General features: G+C 41.1%; 1 protein-coding gene across 1 annotated transcript; it reads right to left on the reverse strand.

The window, feature by feature from the left end:
• Nucleotides 1-9,902: 9,902 nt before the first annotated feature.
• Nucleotides 9,903-21,443, reverse strand: pcdh9 (protocadherin 9). The gene is made up of 2 exons (XM_023401245.2): nt 20,681-21,443; nt 9,903-20,185 (listed from the first exon to the last, which is right to left on the reverse strand). Exon 2 carries the CDS (start codon nt 20,072-20,074, stop codon nt 16,976-16,978), a length of 3,099 nt encoding a protein of 1,032 aa, XP_023257013.1. The 5' UTR covers nt 20,075-20,185; nt 20,681-21,443; the 3' UTR covers nt 9,903-16,975.
• Nucleotides 21,444-26,437: the final 4,994 nt, after the last annotated feature.

Genomic DNA, 26,437 nt, shown 5'->3' on the forward strand with positions numbered 1-26,437 from the left:
TATTGACTAAAAACTGTTTGACTGGATGCAGAATGAAGCCCGTGTAGTCTTTCTGTGTCTACATGTGAGCACATATTTGCATGTGTGTGTGTGTGTGTGTGTGTGTGTGTGTGTGTGTGTATGTGTGTGTGTGTGTGTGTGTGTGTGTGTGTTCGTTGGCCTGGCAGCAGCTCCTCAGAAAGTAGGACTGAGAGCCTGTTACAGCAGTCCCAGTGTGTGGCCTCCCTTGGCACACAAACACAAATTAGCTGAGGGACGACTGCTGTGGCAGAAAGCTTCTCTGCAGACAAAACCTCTTAATATTCTTTCCAAGTCCATTAAGGCCTCAAGAGATTGGCCAGGATTGATTGTTTGTGCTTGATATTACCAGGGCCTTCAAGGCCAGATCCTCTTCGAAAATTAGAGATGGCATTTGGTAAAGCCTAAGGAATTGAAAAACTAAATACAAACCTGTACATGGTTATCATCTCCACAATGAAGAATGATGGAGGAAGCTTTCATCTAATTAGCAAATACCTGTTGCCACTTCTTTTTAGCTTTAGGGTTCATTGACAATTTGACTGGTTTTCCAAGTCAGTGACATCCAATTTTTTTTTTTTTAATATGTCACTATGTTTTCTTGCAAGATAGAGTTTTTCCAGTCAATTATACAATTAAGGCAGTGACCTCCCCACACCCTTAACAAGCACACGCAAGCACATGCGCAGACACACAAACGCGCACACACACACACACACAGAAGAAGAAAGGATTCCTTCTTGTGAAGCCCTAAACCCAGGTGCAGAATAGACAGCTCTGACTTCAAATGATGCTTTATATTTTTTCTTTCAAAATGACAAAAGTCTAAAGGAATCAAATATCAATTATAAAGAAACAAATGCTCCATTACTCAGAGGATAATATGCTCTTTTGATCATTTTATGTATAACCTCCTTTGTGACAGGTATAATGCTTGCCTTATTAACCATTTGAGTTAGCATGATAACATTTGGTAATTGGCACTAAACACAAACTACAGCTGAGGCTGTTTTGCAGGTATCTGGTCATAAACCAAGGTAGGACAAATTATGATTTGAACTGATGATGGGGCCGGATGAAACATCAGGGGGTGTTTCAGGGGATGATATTATAATTCATCCTGAGGGGAACATGAACTGTAGTCTGTGCTAAATTTCATGGCAATCCATTCAGTACTTGCCGAGAGATTTTCGTTCCAACCACAAATGTCATGCTCATGTTGGCACTACCGGAAAAGTCATCGCATGGGCACCATGGAAATCTGTGCAAAAATTTCATGCCAATCCATCCAATAGTTATTGAGACGTTTATAGTAGGTAGTGCTAGTGGAAAAGGCAGAGGGTAACCAAAGTCAGTGGGATTCATGAATAGCTGCAGCTAGAATTTTATAGTAAACCATCCGGTATTCTGTAGTGGACTTACCAAAGTATGGGGCTCTAAAGATGACAAATCTTTATCTACACACAGATCAGGTTTTGATGTTGAGGTTGATCTGTATAGACATTAACTGCGTGGGTTGGCATCAAGTTCAAGGCTGGTCTGGACCTAACAACTTGTTAGGTCTCCCAGAAAACAGTTTTGCCAATATATGAGTTCATTTCTGGTACAGTTACTTTTGGTTTGATATTTGTGTCTCTATGCTGAAACAAGACATGGAAAGGTAGAGCAGTGCAACATAAGCATGGGAATTAAAAGTAAAGTTGATTTATATATACAGTATGTAAAACATAAAAATTATTGATGGGTGATTTGGCTTGTTTTAAGAAAATTACATTTTAAGACTCACACCAACACACGCCAAGAGTGTTGTCCTACTAAAATATAACTGGCATCATGACAGCATATCAGATGCTCTACACACCACATTCACATTACTAATCAATAATGCCCTTCTTTGTCCATAGGACAGACATGGCTTCAAACCAATCACAAAGTAAACAGAAGATCAAAGAGCATGCTCCTCTAAGAAATTAATCAGTCCAATCAGCCCAGTGTGTTACATTAAATCCCCTCTGTCCTGCTCTGGTTATGAATATCATCCCAGAGGCTGGGCTATTAATAAGTGGACACACACTCACATACACACACTTCCCACTGTGAAGATATGGACCAGAACAAGGCAGCCACTGATCTCTATGGGTGAACATCTTACAGCAGTGTTGAATAAGTGTTGAGGGAATAAAGTCCCATCATAAGTGCGCACAAAGAGAGAGAGAGAGAGAGAGAGAGAGAGAGAGAGAGAGAGAGAGAAAAAAAGCGAGAGACATACAAAGACACAAACACACACAGACACACACAGACACACACATACACCATTCATGGGGGACTCCATGTGATGTATGGCCTGGGGCAACCACAGTCCGGAGTCTGTGGCGGTGAAGGAACCTCATTGTTCCCCAGACAGAGGCTGGGCTGGTTTCTGGGACACTGAAACACCCTACCAAGCCTGTAGCGGGGTCACATGTCACATGACAGACCGAGCCACAGCTTTTTAAAGATTAGAGCGAAGGGGGGAAATAGGGCCAAATGAGGGGCTATGGTGTTACATCCACCCATGATTCATTCATTGTACTGTCTTACATGCTTTGGCAAACTTAAAATTCAATTGCAAGTTTTGATGTATGTGTGACTAATTTTGATTTCCACATCTTTAATAGATGTTATAACAGGATCCACGACAGCAACGGAGAAAATCCTGTAACTCAGTGTTCTATATTAATTTCCTGAAATGATGATGAGTGGGATAAAAACTCTGTGGGCAGACAACCAAGGCAGACAAACAGAGTGGATAAAGTTCCCCATCCTTTGCATCTGAGCTTCCATTAGAGCTTTCTTGTTACAGTAAAAGTTGCGGCCCTCAAAGGAGCATCTTCCTGTATTTTTTGCATGGCAAATGCACCCCTCCTTCCTCTGGAGCTAGAGCTCTCCCTTCTGAATGTCGCCACAGACAGCAGCCATAAAGCTCATACATTAAAAAAAAGAAGTTTCCTGGAAAAGCAGTTGTGGCAGGAAATAGAAAATAAATCTGGGTGCATATATCCGTTATCAGGGCACGTTATCGTCCGAAGGGAGTCTGTGGAGAGAAGGGAAACCAGGCTGGGTCTCTATGTGTGCTGTAAGATAGGGGAAACCAATTTTCACCTCCTCCCTCCTCGTCCCCAACACACTACTTGATTCAGCCCTCGCTAACTCTGCACAACCAGGACTAAATCATTTCATCTAAATAAGCTAGCCAAATGTTTTACACCTCTGCATATTACTGTGTGGTGATAAGGTGCTGGTTCACCATTCTGTGCAAAGCATCTCTTCTTTTCCCTTTTTTTTGTCCGCTCCATGGCTCTAACAAAGATGAGCAGGACTGTAAGCTTCTGTGTATGCGAGGGCTGCAGAGATAGAAAAGTGCAAAAATAAGGAGGTGAGAGTATTTTAAAAACCTGCCATTTCTTATACCCTCGACGATAAAACAACAGACAAGCCATATTTTATGTTTGCGTTAAATATTCCCATGTGCGGCACCTCTATGACAGCTTATTCTCGGGCAGATTTATCACAACCCTTATCTGCTCAACTCACAAAGGCAAGGCACACAGCTTACACTGTAACGTGCTGATGCCTGAGGCACAAGACAAAGCATACAATCAATACAAATCTGCAGTCTATACATTGAACAGGAGTGGGTTGACACACATCCCTCTAGCAGCCATACATCACAACTTCTCATCTAATTAGCTCCCTGAAGAGCATTATATGTCTACTAATTCACTCATATCTCTCATTGTACTCTGTGGCAGAGAAAATCACATGCTATCCAGGCTAAGTGTTGTTGTGATGAAGGGAATCTATTAACGATGTAGACCAGATATAAGGAAATATATAATTAGTCTTAACACCAATTAATCAATGTTCCTCATTCAATTCACCATGGGGAATAATTTAACCTTAATTCTATGATCTGCTACAGTTCAATCAGAAGGATCAAACCTCTCTCAAAACTAATGCCAAGATACCTAAAGCTCTCATTTGGAACAAGAGATACCTACTAGAGTTACTCTGTCAACATTACATTTGCTGGGTTGCTTGTTTGTTTGTTTGTTTTTAAGTTCAAGTATGCACAGTTAGTCTCCTATATATGTTTGGAAACAAGGTGTTTGCACTCATGAGGACAACAATAATGTATGTTGAAATGTCCCATTTTATTTCAAAGTTTTTCATTACTATGGGCTTCAATGGAAATCCTTCAAAATCCCCTTAAAAATCATATTTCTGCTGTGCTTCCAGTAAGAATCAATGTATCCTAAGAGAACTGTATCTAAATATAATATTTATCTACATAAAAGGCTCAGAAATAGCAGTTAGATTTCAATCTTCTGTCAAACAATCATGCAGAAGATAAGAATACAGCTAAATTTATGTCTCTTTCTCTTGGTGTGAGTGTTTTTTTTTTTCTAGGGTAGATTTACTGAGTACGAATGCTCTTTTCCAGGAATATCCTGCTCCACACAGATCCACACATCGACACCTGGAAGCTGCCCAGTGCAACAAAAGCTTTATCCACTGAACAACCCCACCGGAGCAAGTGGGGGTTAAGTGCCTTGCTTAGGGGCACCTCAGTGGTGGTTTCGTCTTCCCCAGTCTAATTTATCTTGCCTTGCCAAGGATGGACCCAGCAACCTTCTGGTCAAAAGTTCACTTCTGTAACCTTTAGGCCACTTTCTCTTTCTTTTTGTGTGTACGGTTGTAGGCATATGTCAGTCTGTCTTTGGAAACAAAAGGGAAGTAGAAAAGTAACATTTTGCCTCAGGCTCCCAGTGGTGTGACCACTGCACCTTCCTTCAATAAAGGAATCTTATACATACATTACAGTGGATAGGCTTTCTCCTCCCTGCAACAGCACTGCATAACTCACTGCTGTCCTCGAGGATTCTGGGCTGTTACTGGTGAAAATGAAAATACTTTCTCTCTTTGTCTAGAGTCAAACACATTTGGGGATTCAATCTGAGAAATGCTCTCACCTCTCTTCATTTTACCCCCAAAGGGAAAATATGAGTGACTAGATACTGGTTAAGGAAAGATTACACTAGAGAAAAATGTCAGTGGGACTAGACCACAATGTCATTACAAGAGGAAATATGACAGCATGTGCATCAGCAGCAGAAAAAAAAAAAAAAGCAAAGCTCAAACTCTTGGGCCCTCTTCAAGCGTCTGACTGATCCTGATTTTAATTTAGTGCAGTGGTGTTGAGCAGTTGACTAATTTAGTGAAGCTCCCAGCCAGTGCGCCATGTTGAAGAAGCATCTGTCAATTTATCAAAAGACATGGGAATATGTAGCATATGTAAGCATATTCAGTGAAGTCGATATGTTTACTAAAAACCTAAAGTCAACTATTCAGTCTACTGTAACAGAATTATCACATTAAAGAGGTCTTATCTCCTAGTGTTCTTATTATTCCTGCATGTATCTCTGAACTGGTCATTGTAACTCACCTGGCTTCAAGGATATCAAATGACCATCATCATATTCTTGAAGCTAAGGGTTGATATGTATTTTATTAGGTATGCTCTTTCCTTCTTACTTTTATTTAAATTTTTTTATGTTTTTCTATGCCCCCTACTGCTTTAAATATAATGTAAGAACATTATAACTATAACTTCTTGACTTCAGTACTTGGTGTACACAGAAAAGGTAGATACACCACTTCACAAACTCCTCCTTATATTCATAAAAATACTGTCTCTGCTGTATATACACAGACCTTTATTTCTGACAAGGGTGTGCTAATACCATGTTGCCAAGAGAAAGGGAACCAATCAAGGGGACTTTTTTATTTGGGGCCTTAATCTTTTCAACACACTAGAGGTCTATATGGTGTCTCAGCAGAGTTCAATATCATTTATAAAAGTCTGCAGCTAAAGATTTTATTGTACCACAAATACACAGTTGTATCTCACATATTGCCTCCCAAATTGTATAGTATAATAAGTAAACACTCAGGTGAAGAGTAGTGTGTAATATAAGCTAATACATTCACTCAACTTGTGTAGTTGAGTACAAGTACAAAGCTGAGGTACTTGTACATACATTTTATGCTGCTTTGCATTTAGACTTCACTACAATTAAGAGACAATTATTTTCTTTTGCCATATATTTGATTACAAACCAAAAAATATGTCATCAGCTTTTATTAATCAAGATTGTGTAAACGATCGTCACTGCCACTAGATGTAGCACTAGACCAGCAGCATCTCAGCCCAAAACAAATGCTTCGCCGCTAGACCTCAGGCCGTCCTCGGCCACACACCGCCCTCCCCTACTTTCATGTTCTCAGTCACGGGTTGTTGTTACGAAGCCAAGTGGAAGCGACAAGTAAACACACAACAAGAAGCACAACTGAATGACGTTACACTGTGTACACTAGAGCCAACAAAAACAATCCAGCCACAACCATTAGCCCACGCTAGCATTGCCGTGATATGCTCCAAATCAATGTTGGCAGTTAGCCAGCTAGCGATAGCAACATTTGCCGAGCTAATTCTAAATTCTTAACAGCAACTTAGCTAGCGCTTACCCTGCTATCTGTGACCAGTGAAAGCAGACGTGTAAACATTATGTACCCGTTAAATTACTTACGCATTGAGAAGAAGACAAGCCGGGTCTGAATCAAGCTGGAGTCCTTTAGCCGCTCATAGGGCTCTTCATCTCCCCACCTCGGTTAAACCGGACAAGTATTGGCTCCACGGACTGGGAAAGAAATTTAGCCTTGGACTTGTCTGCCAGCACCGGACGTTCAAATTCATGGACAGAGGGGTTAAGAAACTGACCAAGCCGGTAAAAACTTTAAAAAGTTCATGGATGTTTGGGATGTGGGATTGGAACCAGTAGTCCCCAAGGCCTGTCCGCCTTTGCTCTGGTCTTATCTCTTTCTCAGTGGGAGGCCTTTTTGGACAAAGTCGTTGTTTCTTCCATGGAGAAAATCCTGGAGGGTTCACTTCCACCTGAATCGCTGCATGCTGCACTGTGCCAGCTGACGTGTGGGCGGTCCATGTGAGTTTATAAACTTTTGGAGGACTACTGCTTAACAGGTGCGACTCACATGCACTAACATGCACACACACACGCGCGCGCGCAGTAAAACGCGTTCTGCCTGACAGGCAACCGAACAACACACAGAGAGGGGGTGTGACTTATTTCTCTGCTCTGGACACAACTATATCTTTACACAGAAAATTGTTCTTTGCTGCTATATCATTGTTTAAAATCTAATTTACAGAACGTTATGATGTGTTGCTGAAGATTAAACGGGCCAACAATATGAAGTAGTTAAAATCAGCTTCACCTCAACCATGTACAACAGTCAAATACTGTCACTACATCCATAATAATGATAGAGTAGGCTAATACAAATCATATTCATATAACACTCCAGGGGAACATTTTGCTGCATAATGCTATTACTTTTGCAACATAAGTAAATCTTGTTGATAATACTTTGCTTTTATTTAAGTAACATTTTGAATGTTGAACTGTACTCACAGTGTATTTTTACCTTTTCTTATAGCTATTTCTACTTGAGTTAAAGATCTGAATACTTATTCAGCTACAGTGAATCATGTGTTTGACCGAATATAGGTCATCAGTCAATCAGCTTTATTGGCTTCCTGTACATACCAGTGCATAATGGCTATACATAATGAAACAAGGGCTGCTTTGAGGACATTGCTGGTGGAAGACCAAGGACAGAATTAGTCTGGGTTCTCTCCAAACAAGGTTAAAAAGGCATGTGACATCATCCCTGTGCGGATAATTGTTGGAGTGGATGTTATGCTCTGTCATGTGCACTCAATTTCATGATGACAATGTTGTATTACAAAACAATGTGAACACAGGGGTTTATAAATCAGCCACAAAGACAGTGTATAGCTTTTGCTGTGCCTACACAGCTTTCTGTGGAACATCTACACAGAATTTAATGCATCTGGTCGCTGGTATGGTTCGGTTTAAATCTTGTGTGAGAGAAGACTTTTGTCTTGCCTGCTATCTGCTAATTGCTCTCTCATTGGCAAAACGTGTGTTTTACATTTTGCCGCCGGCATGTAATTGAATAAATGCTTTGCAAAGAAAAAGGATGACTATTCATATTCTTTCACAAACCACACTATGCATATAGAGGTCACATCAGAGACCATTGAGAACATTGGCTGTCTGCAAATGTAGTCCATGCAAGAGCAGACAAAAGTGAATTCACCAAATTCAATGATGGCATGGCATTTTCACAGATCCGTGGTATCTACAGTTTTACCATCCCACATGGATGCCACTAAATTTGGAAATCTGGCCACGTGAGATTGGGAGACTGCCCCCACCAGCCTCCTTTTTTTTTTCTTTTTTTGGAAAAAGAGAGGCAATATGATTATACTTTAGGTCAGAAGTCAGGTTTCAAATTCCAGTCAGTAAGTGCACACAGCTTTTTGAAAGTGACCATATAGATGAGGTCAAACTTTAAAGCCTATATTTATTTATTTATCCTCTTTTTTTTTTTCCTCGTGCTCACTCAAATGCAGACTAAGCTCTGCTTCTGGCTTTCAAACGGAGTGGACAGATTAAGCTGAGTTAGGCCTACTTTCCGCAGATGTGTTGGCGTGGCACTTTGAAATCCACACTCCCCCCCCCCCTCTCTTTCTGCGAAAAACCAGTTAAGAGGTGACATATCTATACTTCTTAAACTGGAAGGTAGTTGGAGATTAACAACTCAAAGTGTCACTACAAAAAGTCAGCTCTTGCGAGAGAAAAAAAAAAAACATTGTTACAACAGTGCTTCTTTTCCTTAATATTATCATAGAAACCCACAAAATACAATACATTTTGAGTATATTACTGTTTCTTATGATGGTGCTGGTGGTGATGATGATGGAGATGACGATGGTGTGGGTTAGGAAATTCCAGCTGCTTATTTTACTGTCGATGACGTTCAAATTTTATGATGCAGTTTTTTTCTGTTAATTTGCAGTTCAGCTCGACATGGATTCTTGCAGACTTGTAACTAAGAGCTGTTGAGTTTCACATGCTTCCTCTGTTCCACCAATCACAATTAAATCTCAACCGGTTTAAGTGTACAGGAGTGACGATACAACAAAAATGAATTTTGGGTGTAATTTTTCTTTCTCCATCCTTCAGCCAGAAAAACTCAAGAAATACTTTTTTTTTTTAATGTTTTTTTGAAGTCATCTTAGACAATTATCCACATTTAGCTCACAGACACCTCAGTTGAGTATAAACATATACTCATGATATATTCGGCAAGTAGCTCTAAACTAAGGACGGGCAGGAATAAACATTACAGCAACCAAAAACTCTATAAATGAAAATATGTGCATGTGAGTTTTGTTTTAAAACAGACTTGAGTTTAGGTCTACAACCTTTTGCAACAGATGTTTGAGAGCAGATGCTAACTTGATCCCACTGACATTCATGTATTTAGGTCAGTTAGGCTGAACTCAACATTCAGCATGCCTTCAAACTGCACAACAGACATAAAGAAATCATGTGCTTATGTGCCTCTTGGTGAAAAAAAAAAAATCCCCCAAACTAAACTACCTTGTTAAATTAACTTTAAAGTTTCACTGTTAAGTGAATTATTACATTGGCTGTGTGTCAGTGCCTCATTTCAAATAATGGATTCAGTCAAACCAGAAAATCTGTTTGCGTCTTAACATACTCAACTTGGCATTATAATCAGCTGAAGCAGTTGTTTACGGGCAAATGCTGATTAGAACTGGTTCACACATGGTAGCTTGACTAAAACAAATCCCAGTTTATGCATAAATGTCTTATCATAGCATCACAAGAGGAGAACAAACGCACAAATTAAAACCAAGAAAGAAATGATCTCTTTGAAACATTTATTACGAAATTATAAAGGTAGAATAGCACTGTTCAAATAAAGCTTTTAGAAACAGAATAAGAGTTGCAATGTACTGAATCATTGGCAGAGTTTATTTCAGATGTAATTAATGTATACCCAGCAATGAAAAAGAAAAAGAGAAAGCAGGGCAAATAAATGAAATAAAAGAAAAAATAAAATAAAACAGGTTCATTATTGTTTAACACAGCACATTAGGCAAGATTACCAGGAGTTCAATTTACATGAAACATCTCATATATACAAGAAAGATTTACATCGATGAGGGTTACAGTCTTTATGAGCTATGGGGCCCAGTGGCAAAGCAGTCAATGGCAGTCACATTTCAAGTCAAGTGTGGCTCTTTGCTCGAGGGCGGTTTTGGCTGGCAGTGCCATTATCACAACTATTAGTTTAGACAGTGGCACACGCTAGTGACAGAGCAGCAGCCTGTGTGTCACTTGACACAACAACCCAATGACAAGGACACGTCTCCCTCTGGGTTTGTCATGTCAGGACGTACAGCACCGCTTTGCCCATCTTTTACACACACTCCCATCTTTGTCTAATGACAAAGGGAGAGGGGACGGTAACAGGAAGAAAGTGGGACTATACGTGCTGAACACAGAGCACCGTCATCTGTCACAAATGATCAGAACACAAAGGTGAACACACCCTCTGTGATTTAACATTGCATGTAACAGCATTGACCCCGATAAAACATGGGTGAAAGGTGCGGGCTGGAGACGGGGGAAGATAAGGAGTGGGTGGAGGGGCCAAGTGAGGAGTGGAGCGGGGAGATGGGTTGTTGGGGTTGGGGGTGGGGATTGGGGGAGGGCATTCAAACAATGAAGTAGCATCATAACTTCATCTTTTTTATATCATTTTCTTTTCCTCTTTTTTTTTGCAGACAAGCAAGCAGTCAAGAAACATTTTCTTCCACCCTCTACTCTTATATTTATGGTAAATTTGAGAGAATTCAGATGCTATGTTGATACCTCAAGTTTTTTTAGCTGCAGTTTGTCTTTTCGCTCAACATGCAGTGTTCGAATAAATATGAAGCTAGTATGTCAACTTGATTGATTGCCTTAGAAATATGGGAAATGTGTTTTGTGGATTAGCGAAAATATGGAGATGAATTAAGTAATGACAGTCTCACAAAAGCCACAATGCCTTTGGTTTTTGTGCATGCAAAACATTGATTTCACAAAGCAAACCCCCTGAAGATTGATCATCAATCAATTTGCTTTGAGAAATTGCAGAAATGGATGACAAATGTTGAAATGAGTGGGTTGCCAGCCAAAAGTGATGCACAAACAACAGAGAAAGAAAAAATAAATCACATATGCAGACACACATATAAGGCCTTTTGATACATGACAATATTTGTCATTATCAAAACTGCATTGTATATGTGTCACAGAATAAAACAGCGTAATGACAGGGAGAGGTATCTCAACACATGTATGAAAATGGTTAAAACAAAAATGAGAATAAATAGAAATGCACACAAAAAATCAAATGTAATTCCTGGTAATTTGCCATCATCTGTGTTTTGGCAATTCTGCCCCTGGCAGTTATAGACATCAAAGAAAAAAAAAACAAAAGACTATAAATAAATAAATATATAAATATATTAAAAATCAGTAGCACTTCATTTTTCTCAACAGAGGAAAATAAAAACATATAAATGAACTCCACAGTTCAGCCAGTGTACCAACAGGGAGCTTTGATTTATTTTGTTGTTTTGTGCAGACAAAACTGGATCCCCCTTGGGGCAATAATCTACTCTGGTAGTACTTACACCCACTACCTTAGTATAGCCCGCAATCCATTTCATTTCCTTTTACCCACCTAGACATGGAGGACATGACAAGTTTTTTAAAGAAATACAATGTTGTCTGTAGTAGAGAGACCCGCAAATCCTCTACTGATGATTTAAAGCTTTGATAGGAACTTCACTCACAGACTTATTGGCTTACTATCTCCTGATAGCTACGTTTGTTTTCAGGATCTGTTACATTTTACTCTGCAGTAGTCAGGTCATTCTCTTTGCATCTACCGGCATTTTGCTTAATTATTAAACTGATGTTGGCAACAGACCCAATTGCAGACAACACAGAATTTGCTCAAAGAGTTGCTTAATTAATGTCTTTATAGTTATTTATCCAGTTTAAGCATTTTTTTTTTCCTTATGCACAAAAACAATGAGATTTTACAAGCTAGTGTCCTTCTTTTCAAGATTTTTTTTAATCCGCTGGACCATCTTCAGTCAAAAGTGTCATGGACATATACACTGTAAGAGATCACAAACACAGTATCCCGAGGAAGTGACAGGATAGCTGAGGAAAAGGATGTATGATCACAGTCGGCAACAATCACTGGCCTCTCTCCATCTTCGTCTTTCATAGCGCCAAACTCTGTGTCAGCACAACCCAGAAGATATTGCAACAGACTTTTCCCCTCAGGTGCAACATTGTCATAGTTCATTAATCTTCTCAAACTTCTCCTGCTGCCATCAGCCCCCGTACGTACTACTAATCCCCTTATTAATGTGGCAAATGAACCTGCACAAGAAGGACGACTCCCCCAAGGCTCCATAATTACAATGGTCTGTACAAACTCCTGTTTGCATAGAATGTCCATTCATTAAATGTACTGACAAGACAACTCCAGGAATTCTCCATTAAAGATTCCCTGTTCTTCCTCAAAAGTCTTTCTCACATCTTTCACTTTAAACTGAATACTACATTTACTGTAATATTTAATATCCCACTCATGTTTTGCGACTGAAGCGTAATTCAACTTTATTTTCAGGAAAAAGATGTGAGAGTCAGACGCAGACAGAAAAACTGAACGCAATTTAAAGCCAAAATCTACAGAATTATTTTGATTAAGTCAACCTAATATGAATATGTTGTCAGTTGTTTTATATGTGCTGTAACTGTAGTGAAGCTGCACAAAAGGGAGCTGTTATTCTCTGTCCCCAGAGCTAAGGCATGATCTGTGCTACAGAAGAGCACATCAGAGCATTGTGGGATAAATGAACTGTACATACACGATTCCTTTCAGTGCCTGCATCTTTTCTGCCATGCAAGAAAAGCACTAATAACCCACAGCAATTAAGCCTTTTTACACATGAGGTGTTCAGGCCACACGGTTGCACCACTGAAAGCCCCATATACGGCCCATAATTGTGCATCATAACATATAATGTCTATTACCATAAAAAAGCCAGAGAAAAAGAGGACGCATTGTGTGCATCTGCAAGAATGTACATATTAGTCTATATAAGCAGAAAATAAACAGCCTTATTTTCACATTCACCATGGAATTTATTTAAGGTTAATGGTGAGTGAGGACTTTAAATATGGAATGTAATTGATTAGGCATGATGTTTCAGACACCGTCTCAGTGGCTGCTTTCAGACACTGCATCCTCAGTAAAACCATGTTAATATGTCCATGACATGAGCCTTGGGATCTGATGTGGAGTACATGGTTAATGCATAGCCACTGGGCTCATGTTATGTTCGTGAACCACATCTATGTCTAAGACTACTGAAAGGAAGAAGTAAGACTGATGGTGAAACGGCTAGGATTATACTTAGTTTCTTAGATGCTTGTGTTGCATTGTGAAACTAGGACAGTGTTTTCATGCTTTTTTCTTCAGCGTTGTTTACACTAATGTAGGTCCCTGGAGGGTAAATAATAAGTGGAAAAAAAAGAAAGGAAAGGCAAGGATTGCTCCTATTGCTAGCAGCCAAGTTTGGGGTCTCTATAAAGTTGATTCCACTAGGCGTTTGTCTGGGATGACACTGCTGTAGATGTCTGCTATTGTACTTCTTTTCCCTCTGTTCTACATTTTCTGAGAAGAAGACATCACGCTTTGCTGTTGTTCTCCACCTCTTTCTCTCCGTTTACTTGTTTATGAATTTCCTTTCAGTTTCTTTATTCATTGACTGCTGCTGATGTTGCATAGAAGTGACTGTTGAGAACTTGGAGAAAATGGTTTCAGTTCTGAAGACAGTGGGTCCAGTTTAAAAGCGCTTCGACTCAGCTTTGCTTCGACGTTTCTTTTGAACGTCATCTTTCAATTTACTGCTGATTTCGTGTCAACTTCAGGCAACAACGGGTTGATTGATGTTGGTTTGTTACTCGTAACGCAACGGTGAAAGTGCTAAATTTCATCACTCTATCATATACCTCTGCGAAGCTGTATAATAAGGTGCAACAACTCAGCACCTAAGTGGTTGCAATTTCAATGTAGTACATCAAACCACTTTTTACAAGTGAAGAATAACAGGCAATAATTTAACTTTAATTAAACTTATTTATTACTTACTTTTTATCATCTATGTATATATAAGAAGTATTTTAATAATGGAGTTCTTATCTTTTTCCAAAGCGCTTCTTCTCTGCAGGGAATATGATGTGATAATCCGATGATATTACCCTTTGGATATACTGTCTGTTTAAAGATTCACTCTGAGGTAACTGGTATTTTTGGCTTTTGCTTTTTCCTTTTTTTAAAATTACGACAAGTCTCATCCTCTCTGTTTTACTCGCCATGCAGGCAGAATTCAAGAAGGAATAGGATATACTGGATGAGTATCTACATATCAATGCTCATGAGATGGAGATGACATGCACAAGTCAATACAGACAGTTGCATTGTGCAAAAAAAATCAAAAATCAAAATATCGAACTGACAAAAGGCATTGATAACTTACCCTGCTTTATCCACTAAGACATGTCAGTTATTGATTTCACCACAATCTATAACTGCCATTTAGCCTCAAATATGAGCTGGAATTTTTATCATTAAGATGTTTTTGGATTAATTATTGCTAAGAACCAATCAGACATGCCTTAAAAGTCTTCATTACAAATATCCACAGATTGAAATGAGCTAATAGTGGTAAGGTAGAAAATTACTTTTTCTCCTAATAGTAAGGAAACAGAGATAAGAAATTGAACGCTTGTGTGCTGTCAAAATATATCAGTGCATATTTAATTGAGTCATTCATAGGTATTGCTAATGCGAAGGATATCTCATTTTTTACGATAGTGGGTTTTCTCTAGAACTGAATAACATTGCTTTATCAATGTACGAATCAATAGCAATTTCATTAGGAATTTGTGTATTTCATGACATAACTGTAAGATGTGATGAGTTTCATGTTCTGGTTCTACAAATACAGTAGGCGACGATATTGAATGAAGATGGTTAGAATGGCGAGATTCAACTGGACTGCTCTGTGTTGTTAAGGAGAAGAAGTAAAATTAGATTGAGGCACAGCTTGAGGTCCGTTTCAGTCCTCAGCTTCTATAAGGATTGCTATACACAAATAAATAGAAAAATATTAATCAGATTGCACAGAACATGTCAACGGTGCATTATTTATATTATCAATGGCACTATATAGAACTCACTGCCTCTGTGTGTGTGCTTCTTTGACTCATTTGTCAGAATTATTGATTCCAATAAAACTTGTACGGAATTGTTGGATGACTGAGTAAATCAATGAAGTTGTGCTTACAGTATAGTGTCATATCTCCTGTGTCCTCCTCTAGGGTTGAATCCCCTCAGCCTACACCATCACCCATTTCATCCCCTGTTCTTCTCTTTCTCTCTCTCTCTCTCACACATACACATCACCAACCACAACCACGCACACACACACACACGGACACGCACACACACCAACGGCGCCTGGCGAATGACGCCAAAGTGAATGCCTCTTTTGACTGCTACCTCTCACACAGAAACACATTAAATGCAACCCCAGATGCAGTGACCCGGAGGTATGCATCGATAGGAGTCGCACAGTGTCACCCCTGTAATTCCACTTTCTCTTCCGGATAGATCTTATCACTCAAATCTCTAACTGCCATTATCAATCTTCCCCGTGCAGCCTCTGCATCATTAGGCGAGAGTATTTCACTAAGAACACCAACAAAGGTTTCACTCCTTTCTTCTCCTCCCTTGCATTTATAAGTCCACTGCAGGTTGGCGTAGTGCCAGGCTGTGCCATGCAGCGCAACAGTGCCACCTAAAGGTTCAGTACCACCACCCATCAAGCCTGACCCACTGACAACACTCTCACTCTGCCTCCCTTTTCCCCCCCTGTACTCTTTCTCTCTCTATTACTTCTTCTCTGCCGTTCCCTGTATTTGTCCACGTGTGTCCCATTAGATTAGAACTGTGTGTTGTGTAGTGGTGCTTTATTAGCAGAAAAATTAATAAGGCTTTGATAAAAAGCAGCATGGATTACGTTGAAATTTGAGGCTCATTATTGGCTAATCCTTTTTGAATTGGATGTGTATCAAGTTCCAGACAAGCTTCACTCAGTTCGCTAGTGTGCTTCGAGAGGAGGCATTTAATTCGAGCTTAGATGATGTGGCAAAGCCTACAGTGACATTCACAATACCACTGCAGCAGACTAATTATTGACTGTTGTTATTGCTGCAGGTGTTGAAAAGGGTTACAAAGTCTTTTGTGATATTACAGTACACACCAAAACGAAGAAACAAACAAAAAAAACATGAATACACTCAAGAGTTTTATGAGGAGAGGGGTGAAAAGTCAGCTAATTTTTTTTTCTTTTTTTTCTTTTTTTTTTGGGAGAATGTGTGCAGCATTTATCTCTAATGAGAACAGTAATCTGAGTAGATAGGCAAGAAAAAAATGTTTCTTTCACAAAGAACATTGAGTCACAATTAATGTTATGTTGGTACATTTTTCCAGTGATCTAACCTGATTACTGAATAGACAAAGTAAGGCAAGGCAATCACTCACCCACTTGCATTTTGTTAAATAGGAATTAAATATATATTAACGACAAAACATCAGTCTATAATTGTTCCCCCAAAATTATGCATGTGATTGTTGAGTCCATAATCAACTCCATTAATTAGCAGTTGTTCAAGTTACTCTTTCTCTTTTTTTCATTTTTAAGTTTGAGAAACAGTGGAACTTGCTGAAGCAGTATGTCTCCTGTACTCTTATCTGTTGCTTCACAGTAACTTAGAGCGAGTCTCTAATCTAGACTGGCACTTTAGCACTGTGGAACAGGGCAGTTATAGGCAGTACTTATAGACCAGTAAAAGTGCTCTTTTACCTGCTGTCTGGTGTGCATGGGCCCCTTCGTCTTGAACCCTCCTTGGGAGCTGCACTCTGAGGCACTGAAGTGGTCGGAGCTCGTGGAGGACCTCTTGGAAAGGGTGTCACAGCCCCCAACAAATGTGTTATCCAATGGGAGCTCCTGAATCACGTGATGCTTTTTCACTGAGACCGGCGTATCGGCCTTGAGGTGGAAGGCCGATTGCGGCGAGGCGGACTTGTAGTGCCGGGCCAGGTCTGGGCTGCTGGGTTTGAAGGTTGTGGTGGGTGTGGCATTCCAATCAAAGCGTCCAATCCCTTGCTCCTCCAGCTCCGTCGGCAGGCTGATGGTTCCGTTGATTGGCTCGTGGGCAGGATCGTCAGGTTTGTTCCCCTCTATGGTGACAAAGTTGAGCAGGGAGCTTTTTGGGGATTTCCTTTTCTTGCGCTTCTTTTTCTTATTCTGCTTGTTCTCTGTGTTGGGTGACATCCACTCAGCCCCCTGTTTTTTCCTCTGTGCAGCTTTGAACCTGGAAGCGTGGCGACAGCGCAGCAGCACAGTGACAAAGATGACGATAATCACCACGAAGGCACCAGTAACGAAGGCTATCATTATGGTTAAATAGTCGCCACTTTGATAAGTTTCACTGCTTTCGCCAATGTTTCGGTCAATTGGTGTCTCCATGGTGCGTCGGATGAGATCGTATATGAGAGTTGAATTGCCCACAGTGTCGTTGACATACAGAAATACCAACACCAGAGTATGGAGAGATTTGGGATAGCCTAGGTCACTGATATTGACCACTAATCTGTGTAGACCTATGTCAGTCAGTGCTGGTTTTTCCTCCAGAGTAATATTTCCTGTGACAGGGTCAATTCTGAACAGACCCTTGTTGTTTCCACTCACAATAGTGTATTTGAGCTCCGCGTTCATCCCTGTATCACCATCTACCGCAAACACCTCTGCGACCACAGATCCTGGGATGGAGGACAGAGGAACGAGCTTGAAAGATGTGTTGGAGGGGGGGTAGATGACAATGGGGGTGTTGTCGTTCACATCGATGACGTTGATGGTCACCTTGGCAGCTGAGGAGCAAGGAGGCCTGCCACTGTCCACAGCCCTAACATCAAAAGTGTAGGAGCTCTGCTGCTCCCTATCAAATGACACATTAGATTTTATCACCCCAGAGTAAGGATCCAGTATAAAGTTCTCATTGTCATTCAGTATGGAAAGAGAAACAGCAGCATTTTCTCCAGCATCTGAATCTGTCACAGTTATCACCCCCACAGTGCTGTATTTAGGAAGGTTCTCAGACACAAAGAATTGAAAGTGGTTATGTGTGAACTTAGGGTTGTTATCATTTTCATCCAGCACGGTTACAATAACAGCTGCCTGCGTTTGCAGAGGGGGTGTCCCATTGTCTCTCGCCGTTACAGTGAAGAGGAACCTATCCTGATCCTCCCGGTCAAAAACCCTGGATGCGGTCAGGACCCCCGTTTTGCGGTCGAGATCGAAGAATGATGCATTTGGTCCCAGCTGATAAACTATCTCTGCGTTTTTCCCACTGTCCTCGTCTGTGGCGCTGAGAGTAGTGAGGAACAGGTCACGCTTGTTGTTTTCCATAACAGCCAGCTCAATAACTGGCTGAGTAAAAATAGGTGGGTTGTCATTCTCATCCTCCAGCCTCACTCTTACCAGGGCTGTCTGATTCAAGCTCGGTTTTCCAGAGTCTGACGCTACAATTTTAAAGTTGTATTCCTTGGTCCCCTCGTAGTCAAGCAGCGCGGATGTCTCTAACAGATACTGGTTGTCATACACAGCTTTGAGATGGAAGGGCACGTCCTTCTCTATGAAACAAATGACCTTGCCGTTGATGTCAGTGTCTTTGTCTGACACTGTGATGAGAGCAATCTTAGTATTGATGGGATCCTTCTCTGAGAGGAAAACAGTGCCATTAATGGGGCTGATTATGTATCTCAGGTCTATATTAGGTGGATTGTCATTAACATCAGTCACATTTATGGTAACAGTAGCTCTGGCAGGACTAGAGCTGCCATCACTAGCTAAAACCGAGAGCTTATGAATAGCAGTCTCTTCTCTGTCCAGGGGCCTCTGCACTGTAATTAAGCCAGATGTTGTATTTAATGCAAAGAGTCTTTTTGTAGCAGGAGACACCTGAGTCCCAAATACGTAACGTATCTCTGCATTTGCCCCTATGTCTGCGTCTGTGGCCTGAAGCTGCACAACAGACGTGCCAATAGGCGAGTTCTCCGGTATGTGCACCTCTATCTGGCTCTCTTTAAACACCGGTCTGTTATCATTGACATCTGTTACTGTAACTTGTAGAATGGCAGTACTGGATTTCTGTGGACTGCCACCGTCCTCCACTTTGATCTTCATTACGTATGTATCCTTCTGCTCTCTGTCCAGATTCTGCTGCACAATGAGCTGGGGCCACTTCTCCCCCTCAGGCGTTTCTACTATGTCTAAGCCGAAGGCACTTTGCCCGTTGATCAGCTCGTATTTGTGGACACTGTTGGGGCCAGTGTCTGGGTCAGTGGCAGAAGGAATGGCAAAGCGGCTGTTAATGAGCGTGTTTTCGGGGATGGAGATGTTGATCACAGGGGACGGGAACATGGGGGCATTATCATTTGTGTCTTTGACGATTATTTTGATCTTAATCAGCCTGAAATAATCATTAGGCAGAATGACCACTTCAATTTCAAAGGAGCACTCACTGTCCTCAAACGAGGGACCGGGGCACAACTTCTCCCTGTCGATCCGGTTTGATGTTGTGAATATCTCACCAGTGCTGCTCAGAACGCGGACCAGCGGGTTATCTCCTGCCTTGGAGACAAGTCGGTACACGAGATTAGCACTTGCTCCGGTGGCAGCATTTGTATGGGAAATGTTTAGGTCCTTTGGTATGTTTCCAATGAGGACATTTTCTTGCAACTCCTCTCTGATGGGGTAGATTAGCTCTTGGGCTATAGAAGGATCTAGCCATATGCAGGCAAGTAGGGCTCCCAACAGGTAATAGTCTTTTAGATCCATGACGGTGTAAATGTGTTTCCAGCCTTCACAACTCAAAGGTTTCTTTCTATGCAGCGCTGTTACAGGCAGTGACTCCTGGCATGTGATGGCAGGAATCTTCCACAGACAAACCTATGAATACATGACAGAGTTTCTCTTCAGTGAAATAACTTCAGCATGCACAGTAATTAAATTTGATTAACAATCAACCCCACTCCTCACAGTCAGCTGTTTTGTCCACTTTAGTTTTTTTTTTTTTTTTTTAATAAAATACTTTACTATTAAATCTCCCCATAGGCTTTAATCAACAATTCATAGGGAATGAAAATCAACAAAAACACTGCAGCAACCATTTAGGCAGCCATTCATGTCTGATGCTCCCTTCCTAAATCCTGTTCATTTTATGGTCACTAAGAATTTTCAGCGCCTCGAACCCCCATGGCCACAAAACTTCACAACACATTACACAGTCTTATTAATTTTACACTTAAATTGCCTAAATTAAATAGCTTTAGCTGTGTGTGGGCTCCTAAACGAATGAATACGCATGAATGAAGCCTACAAAATAAGCTCAGTCAGATTTTGAATTCTTAGTGGGCAACTGAGACCTATTCTTATCTTACATACCCAAATCCGTTCCAGCTCAGGAGAAAAACTGGAGTGTGTCAGCTCATAGTCTTCTCATCCAGTGTGCCTGCGAGCTTATTCGGGGTAAAGATATCCTTCTCAGTCAGATCTGGCTTTGGATCCAGGAAAAAGGGGGGGGGGGGGGTAATAATAATCGCCCCGTAGGAGTAATCAGACTCAAGAACAGGTTTTGGGTAAAACCAGCTGGTCACACAAACTGGGGTAATTTAGAGGCTGCATATGTCGCAGTTCCTTTTCCCCCCATTTAACTTCAGGAATGGACAGGATCTAATTGTGCGACCTGCGGTGGTTGCGGTGATCAGCGTTGCTCTCCAGCAGACAGAGCCAGGTGGTCAGTGGTTTGTGGTGTCTTCCATTAGAACGGGTCCCGAAATCAATGCTCATCTCCCGCACCCGTCCCGAGAAAACCGGCGTTTTTTTTTCTTTCTTTCTCTCTTTATTTCTTTTTCTTTCCTCTCTCTCTCCCCCCGGCTACCTGTTAAGGTGAAGGCGCCGACGAGGTGAACCCAAGAAGAGACACTCGTGTCCCGTCATGTTTCAAGTTCGCGGAGCTCCATCAATAATCAGCCGACGCAGACACAAGGTTAAAAAAAAAAAAGAAAAGATCATGAAGGCATTTGTGCAAAAGAAAAAAAATAAAAGAGCTGTGAAACCTCAGAGTCGATCCCACTTGGAGATACCAGCCTTAATAAAAGGGCTGTTCGGTGTGACACCGATGCGCAGCGTGTATGTGCCGTTTATCCTTGCACTCTCACTCCCAGAGCAGAATATCTTGCACTAAGTCTCTGTAAACCCATAGGAGGGGTGGTGAAGTACACCACACCGACTCCCCCCAGCCCCCCCGCCACCACCACCGCCCTCTCCCCACCTCCCTACCCCGCCGACCCTCGTCATTGGACACCGCCCCTCTCTTTCAGTGGCGTCGACATCCCGAGCAGCAACAGGATTGGCCCGCAGTCACGTCACTTAATGCGGACCGGAGGGTTGTCCGCGGTGAGATGCTCTGTGAAGATGCTGCAGGCTGCAGAGACGCTTAACCAAAAACCCCGAGGCTGGAGGGGGATGATGATGATGACGACGATGATGAAGATGAAGCTGCTAGTGCTGCTGATGAGCATGTAGAAAAAAAAAAGAGTGGCTGTCCGTTAGCTTTTACACAGTGGATGATTATATAAAGGCAGGTAGCAGTCATTGGCTCTAAAGGGACGCATCAAAAGCACAAGCCAACCTGTTAGGCTGTTGTCAGGTAGGCTACACTAATTGGAGTGGACGCAAAGAAAACCACATGAGTGAAAAGATGCTTTGCAACGGTTTCCCGTGGATATGACTTTGCCTAGATGAAACACGGCCATATACAATACAAGCCTTGTGTGAGAGTCACTAATAATTGCACTCTTAGACAGAGAAGCCGTTGTCTAAGCATGTTTGCACGGGGTGCATATACACGCTCCGTCCGCCACACTTGGCAACCTGCAGCCAGTCATCAGCATTTGTCCGTGAGAAATAACCTTGACAGTTATCCCAGTCATCAAAGATATAGAGCTACGGCAGCGTGTGGTGCGAGCCCTTTGCGCATAATGGTTGAATTGCATTTCTTTTTTCTTTTTTTTCTTTCTTTTTTTTTTTTTTAAGTTTACTGCCTCGTGCTACAGCTGTGATGATCAGAGGAGACTGTGATGCGACTTTGGAATTGCCCCATAACCGCAGATGATCTCACTTGACAAGTTTCAAAGCAGCAAAAGGAGGCTGAACTGTGAGGCTGAGCCGAGATACCCCCCCCCCCCAAAAAAAAAGAAGTGGCACATGGTAACTAGAAAACAGCAGGTTTAATAAAATGGAAATCAGACTCAGCAATAAAGATCCAGCCGCCATCGAATGTTCACTGCCATCCAATCATTACTTAATATCAATGCAGTAGATAACCCTCAATTTCATCCACAGCTCTCTGCCTGTGCTGCTGCTGAGAGAGGCAAGCTGTTGAGCTCAAAGGCTGATTACCCTGCCATGGTGAACACTGCCATCTTGAGGTGGTCTTCACGAATGCCTGAACTCGGCTGTAATCTTCAAATCTTCACCGTGCATAACGCACTGTGCATCTTCTAAAAAATCAAGACGTCGGCTCATGCCCATCAACAACCGTGAGAAGTGACCACAGAATAAACGACACAATGATTGACTCGGTGTAGTGTGAATTGAAGGGAAAGCAACAGTGGCAAGAAGCCTCAGTGCTGGCAAACGCCGATGGAAGTGATGCAAAGAACTTGAGACCCACGCTGCTGAGGTGAGAACTAGGTGGTAAATGTCTCCCGAGAGGCTGGCTTATTGCCCCATCAGCAGTTCGTTAGCACAACCAACCTGGTGGCCTGACCTTTCTGCCTCTGGATCCAGCCATCAGTGTCCTTTACTGTGAGAGAGAGCAAGTGAAAGGAGTGATCTGCCACTTCAGTTTAAAGTCTGACACGCTGATGTGGAGGATGAAGTGACAACATAACTGTGTACAGTGGTGAAACACTTTCTTGCTCTGCCGGCCAGCTGGAATCATTAGGTACTCATCACTTGCTTTTTACTTGCTCACTGGAAGTGTGTGTGTATGTGTGTGTGCATCTTGGATTTTTCTGCAAAGCAAGAATTGTGTTTTGATTTGGTAGAAATGCCCAACATTTCCAGGTCTCTAAGGTACCATTATGCTGTGATTGGAAGTACTGGGCAGGAAACACACTTTGAAATACCCACATCTTGTGAAGTAATTCTTAAGACACTTATATTCAACACCAACTCCATCAAATCTCCAGAGATGTATTATGGTCATGTTGTGTCAGTGTCAGTATTTCAGTAAAACCTTATTATTGCACCTTAAAGGACAGTTTATCTTCACAAACGTAGCAGTCTTTATTATCTTTATCTGACTGCTGTGATTATGTGTCAAGTGGCCTTGACTAAGACACCAGAAGAGGCTAAAAATCAGCAAACACCGAAACCGCGCAGCTCCTAATTCCAAATTTACCCTGTCTCTCAGGTTTGTTATCTCCTTATTTAGTCTGTTTTGAACTGGCTGCAGCTAATGTTTCTGCCAGTCAAGTTACTGACAAGTGATGAATAATGTAGTATGCTAATATATACTCTAGGTCTTGTGGTGTACCTCCTACAATCTCACATCGAAGAGAGAGCCTAAGGGAAGTGCCCAAACCTAAGGCCTTATGATTCCCCATATACCAGGTGCAGTCAATCACACTATTCACCTTGGTTTGATTCTCACACTGACTTATTGACTTGTTCATGCTGTTGAATTGGCTTCATGAATAATACAAAGAACAAATATGTTTATCTTTCGTGTCCATTAAAGTACAAGGTCAAACAGGTAATTTATGTATTTTCTAACTTAAACAAGGTCTGAGAGGCTGGTGCAGGAAAATTTAAACTGTTGGTGTCGCAACTTCAGTGCTGATTCTCGGCCAAGAGGCATCAAACGTGGTTGAAAGCTGAAGAGGCTTTAGGTACAGCGTGAGTGTCATTATCCCATTTATTTATTGACTTTTTATTTCAAAGGTTTTTAGTTCTATATGAAGAAATGATATAATTATGCTGTGTTATCGCTTGGATTTGGGGTAACGTCCTGTCACCATTCGAGAACATCACAAAGAGAACATTGTTGTTACTGGAACATGATATTTTAATAGCAACATTCCCAGTGAGAAAACGGTTCTCGCTGTGAGGATATTCTCACCAAGAATATTGTTTACAGCTGTAATGGAGTTCTTTTTAATGACACATTTTGGTCAGGAGAAGAGCGAGTTCCAGAAATTCGATTTAAAAAAGTTTGTGTCTCGATGCACAAGCTTTATGCTTTAACATAATTGGGGTTATTCTCTGTGAGAGTTCTCAGTAACGCAGGTGAGAAAAAAACATTCATAAAGCAGAAGCTGGCCATTTTCAAGTGTGAGAGCAATTTAAATTTTGGAATTTGCTGCCTCTTTCCACAGTGCTTGCGTGTTCAAAAACAATGCAAAGTAATGCAGATAAAAGAACTCTAGTCATCTAAATCCCTTGTAATATCTAAACACGATTGAATAAAATATTGTACATCCTCTTAAAACAAACAGTAACTGTATGAATACTTATTTTTACTCTTTACTTTCCACCTTCCTGATCAGCTGACTAACTGAGAAAAACATCAGTGGGAACATTACCACATGAGCTGAATCCTTCTTCTTGTGCTTGTGCACCATCTGCCAGCTAAGCAAGTGTTACCACTTCAAATTGGACTTTGGCAATATAAATAATTGGCAATAATCAAGTCTTTTGAGCAGTTTTACTCATGACCAAAACTTTCCCACGGACGCTGTCGTTTCCTTTCTCTGACTCTTTCTCTCATCATCTACTCATAATGTTTTGGCAATGCATTAATAGAAAGCGACCATCTTCCATTTCCATGGCTTAGCTCACCCCCCTCTTTTTTTATCCCGCTTTTTTATTGGTATCATTTGTTCCTTATCAGTGCCACCAAAGAGCCAGTGCAACTGCTGATGAAAATGTAGGCCTTTTCCCTTAAAACCGTGTGACTTCTCTCATGAGTGGTAATGACCCAGTGGATAATTGGCATCACACATGCTGCGGACCCTGAATACTAATCAGAGCTTCTAATCAGGCATCTCCAACTTAAAAGTTTAGATACATGGGAGTGAAAATTTGGATCGGAAATGTTTTTCAATATCTTTGAAAGGGATTTCAGTGAAATCAAACTTTCAATTCCCTTGAGGGACTGATGTTATATGTCTTAACAAGGTAGTGACAAGGTACTTTGATATGTTCGGGACAGAACTGTACAGCTTTGGGCTTATGAGTTAAAAAGTAAAAGCTTTCTCAAGGTAATTTTTTGATTCACCATATGGCAACCCCAAACACAAAGGCAGCCCACGGTTGCTGCTGAGCTTTCCTTATTATCGTAAAACCATTTTCGAGACATTTTCATGCACCCAGCACTTCCTTTACTGCCAGGCGGTTGACATTTGAGAGGTATAATGCCATTCATAATAATCCTTTGAACACTGATTGACACGTTGCTTGATCAAAGAAGATATCCTGGGTAGATTAGAGTTTTAAGATCCCAAAAGCGCAAGGTATCCCCTATAAGAAATGCTTCTTCTGTCTTCATACCTTTCCTCCCTGACTGTAATTTGCTCTCTCCCTTTGCTTCCCGTCTCTCCTCATTTTTTCCTCCTCCCTGACACATTTGAATCACATATCACTTTCCAGACTCTGCACTGAAAAAGGTCAAACATTCCCTCCTGTTCACTTTTCTTATGATGTGAAAGCCAGAAGCCTGCCTGTAGTGGCTGAAATGGATCCTGGTCAAAACTGCTACAACCCAGGGAAAGGAAGTTCAGCGAGATCTTTCTCTGCTCAGTGCAAAAGCTGATTTGACCTGATGCAGTATGAATGAAGAGATAGCATGTTATAAATTACTTGTCATGTACTCCAGCATCAATCCTTTTTCAGATCCTGTATAACTGTCAGGTATATTTTTAACAGCGAAAATATGTGCTTAAAGCTTGTGTTTAAAACAGTTCACAAAAAGCTTTAAAATAGACCATATGTTTCAGGAAGCTATGATTTTTTCTGTCTCTGTTCTGAGTAGTTGGTTGACATATATAAATGCAAGACCCCACAGCTTTGAAGCGTCTGTTTATTACTGCCCATCAGATTACTATTTACATTTACTGACAAGCAATTAGATAT

Source organism: Seriola lalandi, unplaced genomic scaffold (assembly GCF_002814215.2).
Source record: "Seriola lalandi dorsalis isolate HSWRI2012SDOR001 ecotype SW California unplaced genomic scaffold, Sedor1 jcf7180002053553, whole genome shotgun sequence".
Lineage (NCBI taxonomy): Eukaryota > Metazoa > Chordata > Actinopteri > Carangiformes > Carangidae > Seriola > Seriola lalandi.

What these genes read in the sequence shown, in the direction of transcription:
- pcdh9 (XM_023401245.2), bottom strand. Translation starts at nt 20,074, where the DNA reads ATGGATCTAAAAGACTATTACCTGTTGGGAGCCCTACTTGCCTGCATA.